Source organism: Channa argus, chromosome 22, assembly GCF_033026475.1.
Source record: "Channa argus isolate prfri chromosome 22, Channa argus male v1.0, whole genome shotgun sequence".
Lineage (NCBI taxonomy): Eukaryota > Metazoa > Chordata > Actinopteri > Anabantiformes > Channidae > Channa > Channa argus.
Genome location: NC_090218.1, coordinates 12,038,036 through 12,050,414, shown reverse-complemented (window position 1 = coordinate 12,050,414; position 12,379 = coordinate 12,038,036). Strand labels below are relative to the sequence as shown.

At 40.1% G+C, this 12,379-nt stretch overlaps 1 protein-coding gene across 2 annotated transcripts in view; it reads left to right on the top strand.

The window, feature by feature from the left end:
• sgcd (sarcoglycan, delta (dystrophin-associated glycoprotein)) overlaps positions 1-12,379 on the top strand; it is a 245,000-nt gene that overhangs the window by 220,555 nt on the left and 12,066 nt on the right. For both annotated transcript variants that reach the window (XM_067491823.1, XM_067491822.1), the window contains one exon: positions 5,796-5,868. In XM_067491823.1, coding sequence (XP_067347924.1) covers positions 5,796-5,868 — 73 coding nt within the window. The remainder of the gene's footprint in view (positions 1-5,795; positions 5,869-12,379) is intronic.

The window sequence follows — 12,379 nt, the reverse complement described above, 5'->3', positions numbered from 1 at the left end:
TCTCCCCTCTTTCCTTCCATTCCTTCTACATTCAGTTTTCATTTTGATCTTTTTATTTGCTCGAATCCGCTGGCTGCTAACACTGGTTGACAGGCTAAACGTGCTGTTGAGGTGGGGAATTGTCCCCTTTAATTAAAGCTCCCGGTTTCTTTATTCCATTCAGACGACAGAGGCCAAAGCCTCACAGCAGGGAGTGCAGCCATTTATCAGAGAGGGCTGGCTGCCTACACCTCCAGTCTGACACACATACTAAAGGGCAAAGACATTATATGCAACAGAGGAAACTAACAGCAAGAAAATGATGCAATTAGAAAAAACGGGAGGTAAAGCGAGCAAACTATTAAATAGGTTTATGTAAAACAAATTCCTGCTCCTGCAGGGTTTTGAGAGGCTAAAAGTTACACTAATGTGATGCTGTAAAGCTAAAGCTGCACACTAAACACTGCATATTGAGTTTGAAAATGTAAAAAGCCAATTGTACATTAAATGTGAAAAACGGTGTAATTCAGTGTTATTTAAAATTTTTTTTTTTTACCGTTTTCGTTCAGTTATTAAAAGCTCCAACTGTGGCATCCTCCACATAAACCTTACATTTACATTTTCTTACTTTTCCTCCCTTATCTCCACATTTTAACTGTACACACAGAGACTCAGCCTTGTCCTCAATCAGGGAAACCAGCAGTCGAGTTAACAGAGGCAGACGTGTCGGAGAATATTTTATCACAAGCATACAGCAAACTAAATCAGTTTTTATTAAACCTTTCTCTGACATGATGAGGATGGGTCAGTTTTTGGATTGATTTCACTTAATTGTCACAATATTCTTCTAAACTTTGCATCCCAAAGCACATATTACAAGATAGAAACCATTTAACTAACCAACACCACACGTTTATCACATCACACCCAAATAACATTTCTTATTTCATGAGCTTGCACCAGGAAATTTTGGTATGAACCTCCTTTTTTGGGGAAGGGGTTGAGCCCTTCGCTCTCCAAAAACCACTGCGAAATGTTCCTGAATTTTCACAAATAGCAAAGCTTCAGTTGCACAGAGAGGGTTATAGTGAGGTATCGTCCTATGATGACTGCTGCCCCACACGATGCTTATATTTGGATGTGATTGGTCGACTAGCAGCAAAACAGCAAGTGATTCAGTGAAACGTGAATGAAGCAGCCAAACAACTAAAACATTGCTCTGCTGAACAGGCCTATTGGCACAGTTACAGCACAGAGGTAAAGGTAAAGTTGCTCTTCATATTTATTAGTTGGAAGAACTCATTCAAACAACACAAAAAGATGCAGAACACCCTAATAAAACAAACATAATGAACACTAAAAAAAAACTAATTTTAAAAAAACATGAGCAACAACAGACACCAAACATCCGGACATTTTTTACAAAATGACCACAATCACATAACATCCGTACAAAGAAACAGACAAAGTTATTACAAATAGCCACACAATGACAAAAAATTAACACCAAACATTAAAAATTGAAACAAAAATGACCCAAAATGGGCAACAAATGTCAGACGGACATTCAACAAGCAGGCTCAGCAAAACCAAAAAGGACTTAATCTGTTTGACTTTTACCAGCCACTCTAATTATTGTTTTTACCTTTTATGAAGCTTTTGTCCAGAGCAGTCGCTAATGTATCATATCGACGTGAGAATGTGATCCCACAATGACCTTCCATTAACATGATCGTTTTTAAATGAAGACCTACATCAAGAAAGAAACACTTGGAATTGGGAATCAATGTGAGTCTAGACCAGTGTTTTGTTTAAAGGACATGTTCAAAATGTGAAAAATTTCTTGCCAAACAATAGAGCATTATGCACAGAGATGCATGAAGATGAATGGTTTTTATTTTGTTTTACGGCCGTCACCAGTCATTGAAATTATTCCTAGAGGTTGTTCCTTCTGTGTCTCTGTATTTCATCACCTCTGGGATACTTCAGTTCTACGAGTGATGATATCGGCCCCTGTTCCACTTCCCCCCCCGCACACACACAGGGATACATTAATCCTTAATGGCGGAACTCTTTTTCTTGCTCTGGTCCTTGAACACATCAGTGCTGTGACGTATTGCTCTGCTCAGGATTTGTGGTTTTATTCATGGGGCTGCGTGAATCGAGTCATCACACAGAGCTGACTCGACACAACAGAATACGGATGGAGCCACACAAAAACCTCTGCCGTGTCACAATGTCCACAACCTGGATGGTTCTTAGCAAACTGTTCATCACAACTAGAACCAGGCCCATACTGAAGTTTATTTGGGTGATATTAAGATTTGATATGACTTTTTTTTTTTTTACAGAAGTTGGACATGTAATTTGGAAATAAGTATTAAAGACTCAGAAATGAGTAACACTAGAAATTGATATTTCTACACAGGAGGATTAACTTTTAAAAATAGTTTTCTCTGAATTTAAAGACAGAAATTAAAGTTAATGTTTCTCTTTTTGTGTGTGTGTGCGTGGCCCTAATTGTCCATAAAGCAGCGTTTCTGAATAATAAGAAAAAAGAACCAATTTTTTAATAATGGATGGTCCCCAAATGTGTCTATCCAGGACAGTGCTGCTCTGTTGAGGAACAATAAAGTTCGCATAAAGTTATCACTTCTACAAAGTTTAAATGCAGGCCAGAAAAGAAATAATAATACAATTATCCACACACTGCTGCTTGTGAACGCATCACTCTGAACTATATGGGTGATAAAAATGGTGGCATGAATAAAGAAAAATGACACTTGTTTTATCCTTTAAACTAGTGAGTTAAGGCAGAGTGACAGCCAGGAAGCAAAGCAAAGAGCTTTTTGTTCTTTTTTTATTCCGGCTGAGAGTTGGGATTTCTAATGTGAGGCGTCTGTTTTATCTTCACTCACTTTGCTGCGGGAAAGAGGCAGTGACATGCACTGAGGCTTCAACTTCACTTTACATCCTCCTCTCTGTACTTTGGCTCTAAGTGACTGAACAGGAGGTATTTAAATGTCACCGGAGCTTCCATGAGCTGCTGGATATAGATGAGTTTTATTTTCTTTTGTAACCCATCGGTTTGGTTTCGCTTCCCGTGAAACGTGGGTGAAATTTAATCTTTTGAGTCAGAAAAATATCACACTTGTTGCCACTTATTTCCTACTGTAGCTCTGATGTTTCTTCATTGGTAATTGCCCTGAATTTCATCTTGTCAGAGCTGAATCAATTTGGTTTTTTTTTGTTTTTTTTCTTGAAAAGACGCCGAACGGGAGTGTCTCCACCTGTAGCTGTGATTAAAAAGGGAAGTGATACTGTAAATCCCACAAGAGTGAGTCATAGCTCCACCTTGCATTAAAAAAATGTATTTCCTGGCTTTTTTGATGAGATGGACTCACAGGAGGAAGATCTCCCCAGAGAAATGAAAAAGCTCAGAAAAGCTCGATCATTAACTGCCTGCTTAATGGAAAAAAACATGTCAAACTTGTCCCAACACAAGCAAGTGTGTCCAGAAGGGCCTTTAATTAGGTTCTAGTTGGACCGACTTAAACTGCTGCTGCTGTTTTTTCATTACACATTTCTCAGTGTTGGTGGAAACTCTGCCGACCTTTTACAGTTGTACTTCGGTCATGTACATCACATGTGGTTGTTTGGCATAAACCAGTGAGTAGTAAGTGGACCACTTGTTGCAGAATCTGTGGTGGCAGGTGCTGCAAACAGTTGTCCTGACAAATCAAACAGGACTGGTTGCTAAGGACATAAAGGCTGAAATACCCCCAGCTACTCCTTTAATGACAATGGACTCAAAATCGCAGTCTCTCTTTTTCAAATAAGTGTTGTGGCTGTAGCTCAGTTGGTCCCTGCTACGTGTTAAAGTGTCCTTTGGCAAGACACTGAGGCCCACATTGCTCCCAGTGGGCCGGGTCAGCACTTTGCATGGCAGCCAGCAGTGTGTGAGTGTGTGTGTGAATGAGAAGCAACAGTGTGAAGCCCTTTGGATGAAGGCGCTAAAGAAGCAGACATTTACCAAACGTATGTTGTCTGTCTGTCTCCACGTCTTCACATTAGGCTGTTACACTCAAAAATAAATATGTGTGTAGTATTAAGGAGTTAGGATGGTTGTGTCTCAGATATCAAGCAAAACTAATGAGCTAACGTTTGCAAAGTCACACAAACGCAATAAAAACAATCCCGTGCAAAAATAAAGGAACTGGGTTAATGTGTGTAAACACGGTGAAAACTTTGAACTGCATTTCCACTTCGTCATACGTTTTAGTAATCGAAGTAAGTTTAAGCCCCGGGCTGCGCTTTCGTTACACCTGATGAACCTTTAAGTTGATTCTCCCAAGATTCAGCCATGTCAACTGGACTTCTTTCTTCCTGGTTAGAAATGTGTCGCTGCTCATCCAAACCGCTTCTTCAGTCTGAGGGAAAGTTGGCTCGAGAACCCAGTTCTAGCCTCCAGAGTAGGCTTTGTTCAGAACAGGGTGGAGTCATCAAGATGTAACAATTACAACCCTAACAGCCCTAAACCCCTAAGATGGGGGTAGTTAGGTGTGGTCCTCTTGGTGGATGTGTGTAGTGGTCTTAATCTTCCTGGGGATGGATGAAAGGGCAGCATGAAAAATGGGAGACGGGTTGTTCCTGAGGCCTCCTGCTCTGCTGAGAGAAGGATTCTCCATGTGAAGAGTACGTGAAGCCATTTCTGTTCACATTTGGTACAGTGCAGAGCATTTGTTTCTTTTCACGGGGTTGATTGAATGTGATTCCTCCCTCTGAATTGAGCCTACGTGTCCAAAATATTTGATCTAACAACGCTGAAACATCTGGGTTTTCATCTGGCACATCGATGAAAAGGTGTCAGCGACGGGGAGATTTGGATTCCCGGCAGCGACCTCAAAATGCTTTGAAACACACATTTAGTCACAGCTATCGATTCGCACCAGATGCTCTGCTGATTTCATGTACCTGAATACTTAATACCTTAATACTGTGTGTACTCTCACACAGTCAATGGTAGTTCAGCAGGTGTCTTTCCACTAATTAACAGCTAAAGACTGTTGATTTATTTCCAACATGTTTCTTTTCCAATGGAAACCTTTAACCTTTAATTTTAATGCTGACTTGACTGTTTATTGCCGTGTTCCTATTTGTTCTGTCTACAATTAGTGGCATCCAAATTACATTTGTAAAAACAATATTGTAATTTTAATTAATTATATTTCAGATAGTCGCACTGACAGTGACGTTCGGTTTAACTTTGAACATTCACCTTCATTTGTGCCTGGAGGTGAATGTTCATTAGCAACACGCTCATTTGCTCATGCTAACAGGCATGTTAGCAGCTATTTGATGCTAACAAGCTAATACTTTTGTGTGCTCCGGAGAGTGGACCCCCTCTCTTATCATAAATGAACCAGGCAAGCGTCTTCACTTCGCACTCACTGCATATGTGTCCACGCCATAGAGGGAAACGTATCATTTGGTTTCAGCATGTTAGCAGTGTGAAAACACTCCATGTTGCAGTTCGTCCTTCCTACTGCTGGTTGATTTTTAATTATGAGAAAAAAAACAACAGTAGCCCTCCGTGAATAAGTAGCATTTTAAGTTTGAAAAAGGCTCCTAATGTGCCGGCCGCATATCAATTCTTGGGAAGTGTGTGTAAGTCCACATGCACGGAGCCGAGCTGGAGGCCTCAGTGCACACTGACAGGAGTTTTATAGATCTGCAAACTCTCAGAGATTATGTCCATTGATCAGACAGGAGGGGTTTGTGGTTCATTTTCTGATGTCGTCTTCTGTGATTTTCAGGGGCCGAAGGAGCAGTGTTCAGTAAATCAGTGGAGACGCCGCATGTCAGGGCCGAGCCGTTTAAAGAGCTTCGGTGAGTGTTTTTTTCCTTCCACAGCAAACAGCAAATACGGGTCATGTGCAGAGACAAAATACAGAGTACACGTACAGGTAAGTACTAGTACCACAGTGTTTCCCCTTATTAAAGAGCTTGAAGGGAGTTTTACGTTGGGTGACTCCGTGTGGGCACAATTGATCAGGCTTTTTATGATTTTTTTTTTTAGATGCTCCTGTTATGAGGCACATAAAGATGAAATTTGCACAGCAACAGCTGCTGACCCTGATTCGGTTTCACACTGACCACTGTCACTTTTATCAGCTGTAAAATCTTCCAATTTAGTCCTTATAAGTAGTCATGAGGAAAACATTTTACTGACAGCACTTTGAAACACCGCAGGAAATTGAAATGCATTTTGGAGCAGATGAACTGTAAAACAAAACTTGTTTTTGACATGACTTCATGTCCTGCTTCAGTATCTGTGATTCCATCGCTTTTTTCTGTCCATCTTCCGCATTTGTTTTATGTTTACAGCAATAATTTAGCCTTTCGTCCACTGCAGCAAATATTTTAATTATTCTGCCAATATTTTACAGTTATGATAATGTTGCTAAATATTAATTTCACTGGGGTTTGATTTATTATGTGCATTAATTGCTTATTTTTTCGACACAATTCTGCACACAACAAATGTTTATGTCCTAATATTTAGGTTTAAAGGTCAGATGAGAGTATTTCATATAATTGTTTTGTATTTGCACTCACTTCATCACTGAGGACACAATAGTTACGCAACCTAAAGATCTTTCAACCAAACAAGGGAACAGGTAAGTTTTATGAATTTTGTCAATAAAAGCCACTGAACAAAGACCCATTGTCCTATTCAGAAGTGGCACAAATGCATTCTAGTGTAGTTAAGGTGTATGTGTAATATTGTATTTTTCAAATAAGTCATCACGGTTCTGCATGTGTTTGTCTAACACATTCACACACATTCATTCGTGCACATGCATTTAAAAAGATGCGCAAATTTCAAGACGCAAAAAGACTAAAATAAAAACGATCTTTTTCCTCTGCATTCTTAAAATTCTTTTTTTTTTTTTCCTTGCAGTGTAGCACAGACATACTGTGTTTCCTCAGCTGGGACGCACAAAAGAAACATGCATGTAGCACTGGACAGCGGTGGGCTTCTTTTTCTCCTGTATCACAGATTAAAACTTTTACAAACCTTAACAACAATGCAGAGATAAGAGTTCAGTGTTTTGACAGCACAGCAGGGCCCCCACCATCATCTTAAACCACCCCAAAGCACTTTCCATCAGAATGGATCTTTAAGAGATTTTGGTTGGACAGTATTACAGGTTGTGTTCCCTGACAAGCATCAGTCAAAGTCAGCTCAGTGTGTGTGTGTGTCCTTGGAGTAACCGCCTTGTTTATCATTTTTCTCCCTCCCATGCTGTCAGATGTGATGACAGTCAATCCGAGCAGAGAAACCCACAGAAAAGAGACAGATGTTTATGGCTTGACATAAAAGAAGAAAATGATGAGGGGAAAAAGCACAGGGAGACTGACACTGACTTACGGTATTGACTATGGTCACAGGAGTTTTTGCTTAGTTCACCTGATTATAGCTCTCCCCACAGATCCACCCACTGTCGGGCAGAGTTGTATTGGTTGTAGCTGGACATCCCAATGCTCTTCACTGCCAGGAGAACTTTCAGTGTGGTAGTGTCAGTGTCCTGGTTAAGTGGACACGACTGTGTTGTGGGACAGGCCTCCATCAGGCCTTTGGAGATACAGTTGGTGTGTCTGCCGTGGAAATTCAGGGTTCTTTCCCAGATTGTCTCTACTACCGTCAGAACAGCAACTTTGTGAACTAAAAATGCTTGATATGTGGAAAGAAGCAGTAATTTGGGTTCAAGATTATTTCAGAGGTGCTCCAGTTCAAAAATTACAGCAGTGCTGCAACTTATGTGAGCTCACAACAGTAAATGCTGATCAGTGGAAACTTCACGTAGAGAGGCTCCAGGCGGCAGGTGGATTCGAACCATGGACCAACTAAGTGTATTTAGAATAATAATAATAATTTAATTTATGCACCACTTATCAAAGTACAAATTGCTTTATAGTAAAAAGGAAAATATTTCTACAGCATCTTTCAAGAGCAAATGTCACTATGTGCTTTAGAATAAAAGCAATGACAAAGAAAAACACTCTAAAACAGAGAAATTAAGAAAAGGGGGGAAAAGCTAAAAAACATAAAAGCCACAGAAACGTCCCAGTTACTGTAAAACCCAGTCAAGCCGATCAGACTTCAACGTCCTTTACAAAGTTATTGTTGGTCTTCATGTCTACAAAGCACAAGGACATTCTTTGATCTGCACTGAAAAAGAAAGGCTGCAAAGTAAAAGTGAGACAATCTGGAAAGACATACATAACCAGAGGAAGTGAGAAAACCATGAGAGGGTTTGAAAGGACAGCGTATAGGTTACTGGCAAAACAAAGACAGAGGAGAATGTGGAGCAAAAAAAAAAAGAAAGAACTGTTTTTCAGACAAAGAACAAGACGGCGAGAGACCGAATAAAGAAGGAGAGAGAGCTTTATGTGACAAAAGCAAAGCTGCAGTGAGAGCTTGATGGGAATTAAGGGTTGGATAGAGAAGGACAAATAATAACAGTATTTCAGTGGCTGCTGCAAAGACACGAAGTAAGATTCATCAATCACTGCTGCTTCTTTTTTCAAAATCATCGTTTTAAACGATAAAAAAAAGGGAGAAAAGTCCCATCAGTGACACACTGATCCTTTCTGAGTGCTGCTCCCAAGTCCCTTATCATTCGATTGGCCACATAATGTGACCCCCCCCCCCGTGTTTATGCATGTTTGGTGACAACCTGTTGAGAATGAAATATGGCCCAAACCATCCAATTATGTCAGAAAAAGGCGAGCGATGGCTAAAATCTAATCTTACTCTAATCTCTCCAAACCCCTCGGCAGGTAGCAAGCAAGAATTCAAATCCTGTTTGAGGATATCATATTAACCCCCCCAGCTCCACACAGAGCTGTCAGTTCTGCATTGAAAAGCCACATCCTACTCATCCGATGGATGACGAACACCTCAGTGAAAGAGCGTCTTGCAAATCCAGAAAATGAATATGAACAACAGAGTGAAACAATGAGGAAATGTGAATGTGTGACCAAGAAAAAGCAATGGAAACAGAAGCAAGAAGAACCGTGAGGTTTATTTCTTTTCCCAAGGGGAAGAAGAAATGTGAAATGTCTTGCCTCTTGCAGCCGCGGAGAAGCTGAGCATTGTCACCTCAGACGTGTGAGAGTCGCATTAGACTCACCGAAACCTGCTCCGACGAGGTTTTTCTCAAACTCTCCAAACTACATTCAGACATTATGGTGCTGAAAGATCATCTAACATACAGTAAGTGACAAATCCTGACACATTAGTGTCTTACAGCCGGAAACAGACAGTTTTGAAACTGGCCCTTCTTTTTTCTCGTTCTGCAACATCGGGGTCTTGTGTTCTTGTTCAATCTCACATCAAAATGTACAAGCGATGCATTGGTCCACAGCACAAAACGTACAAGTCCCACAACATGGGCAGTAAAATAGTCCTTTTCTCTTGGTCTGTTTGTGATTGACTGCTGGAGATGCAGCACAAAAGCTCAAAGAGGTCCACAGCACTGCTCTGCAGCCCACCACCAGCCCTAGGAGAACACCGGAGAATCCACATCAACCAAGGTGAAAGGATTCACACGATAGGAAACTATATATTGACTTGCATTCCTACAAATGTCCAGCAAAATTTGTAACAACTAATACAAATCTTACACTTAATAGTGAGTGAAGAAAATAAAGTGCATGTCTCCAAAAGTGCTGTTTTCCTATGAGAATGTCAGGAATGTCAGCCAGTTGTTTTCACTGCTGCAGTCACATGACGAATCTCACAACTTTGCAGCCCATGCTGTGCGATTAGTACATGTTGTGTTTGTATCAACGTAGCTATTGTTCATTTTGATGTGAGACCGAGTCATGAGATGACAAGTCGGATCAGATCAAACTTCATTGCTTTGCTAAAAAAAATATTTAATATCAAAGCTTCCAAATTCCTGTTAATTGTAGACATCTCCACATTTCTCTACATTTCCTAGGAGAGTTATTCTGAAGAAAATTCAACCTGCTGAGAGAGAGTCATTATTTTTATTTGATTTGATTTTTATTTTAACCTGCGTTGCCCCACTTGCTCTGAATTGGGATTTCTTTACACTGCACCCATGCAGTGAAAATCCACAGTATCTCAGTCACTCAGATCAGTTTTGAGAATATTTATCTTATTACTGAACACAATTTCTGAAATGAAGAAACATGTTGTAAATGGCTGATGCTACATATTAATGAAGTAGCTGTTTCAGAATTGGTTGACATGCTCTGAAACACTCTACACACACAATCTTCTCTATTGCGAAAGGATGAGGCTCAACTTTGCTTCGGAAATTGATTTTGTTTTTGTCCTCAGCAGCCGCAGCAGAGCTTTCTATGGTACCTCAACATTTGAGGACATTGTCATAAAAGTGATTTTTCACCATTAGAGGAGATGCCATGTCACTGTGTCTCCTTAAGTCTTATCCTCTCTTTTTGTCTCCTCCCCTCCTCTCTATTTCTTTCCCCTCCTCTCAACTTTCTCCTCTCATCTTCCCTCCACATCTTCATCCTGTCCTCTGCTGTCCCACATCCTCTTCTTGCCGCAATTATCTTGATCTTCCTTTTTCTGCCCCGTTCGTTACAGCTTCTTGCCGGCTTTTCGCTCCAACGTCTGGTCGTCTTTCTTCTTTCATCCCTCACACGTTGTCCATCATTGTTTTGTTGCTTTCATATTAATAACTGACCTTTGTTTTCGCTCCCGAAAACCTGTATTCATTTTACTTAAAGCACTGATATATATTGCAGGGGGGACTTTTTAGCAGTATACAACAGCAAATATAGGAAGTGAGAAAATCAACAGAACTTTAGTCCGAAAATAAAGGGCAGCATATTACACCTCCACAAAAGAGATCACAGCTCAAGGTGGCCTTAGTACTTCAGAGCTTTATCCGAACACAACAAAACATTTAAAAAAAAAGATGTGGCAAATTAGGAAGCTGTGTCCACAGCTTCTGCCCTTTCCTTGCCATTTTGTCCTCTCTAATATCACCATCGCTCATTTCTTCTCCTCCTCACTTCCCTCTTCTTCCTCCACACCTTCAGCGCCCACTGATGTCAGTAATTGAGGAGCTAGTTTGTTCGTCGGCCATGTCCTGCGAAGCCATCGGCTGTACTCACATTTAACCTATGATTTTCTGTTCAGTATAACAGCAGCTCATTTGAACTCTCCATAGATTATATATTTATTACCCCAAACGCTGTTCTGAACGCTGCGTTCCCACTGTACAAAAATCATGGTGGCACATAATTTAAAGTAGAAACCATCACTAAGGATAAGTGAGTCACACAAAGAGCAAAGGAAAAGCACAAATGCTGCCCACAGGTTTCAGACAGGTTTAAAATTTCTGTCATGTCAAAAAAACCTCCAGTCATTTCTATTATCTGAAGGCGGGTGATATGAGGAGCAGGCGTGAAAAGTTATTAACCTTTGATCCACGTTGTAGATATGATGCGCTGCCGAGAAAAGAGAGAAAGGATAAGACGATGTGCAAACGTGGAAGAGAAAACAAGAAAATGAAGATGACAGAGCTTTATTGATTATTGTGGTTGTGGCACCATAAAAGATAAAAAATAAAAAGACAAAAATGACAATACAGAAGTTTCTAAATAAAATAATGACAATGGGTCATTGATGGGTAACATTACAGTACTTCATCAGATGCCTTCTTTTCATTTATGTGTTTTTTACATGTTTGAATCTAGATTTTTGTGAAAAATCTGTTCATATTAGAATGAAAAATAAAAAAAAGGGAAAGAAAAGCATGAGGAAAAATTTATAGGAACCGTGAAGAGGAAATGAGCATCATTGTGGCCATGGAAGAGAAATATTTCTTTGCTGGACTCCATGAGGAGCAACCTGGTAGGAAGAGTGAGAAGTGACAGAGGCGTTTTATATTACTTCCCATCCACAGGCACTGAAAACCTTGGTACATTTGACTGAAACTAGTCCTCTTCACTCACTGAGGTATTTTTTTGTGGGTACAGAACCTTGACCTTGAGCCATCAAACAGGATTACCAGAAAATATCACCAGCACACTGCAATCATATCATGTCATTTGTTTGACCTGGAGCTTTCACTTTTGGACCAGTTGTGAAAATGAAGATTTGGGCTTCAGCTCTTCTTTCCTGCAAAATTTCGCTTTAAGTCTTCTTGCTAGTGATTCAGAAAAGCTCACCGCGTTTGATATAAAAAAAACGTTTATAGCAGATTTACCCTCCTGCAATTCTTTAATTGTTCTGGTTGCTTTTCTAAAAGTGAACTTTCTGCCAAATTTTTCTCATTATAAATCTGGTGTAGCCACAAATTCAAGGTCTAGAGCATGTAGGTCACTCTTA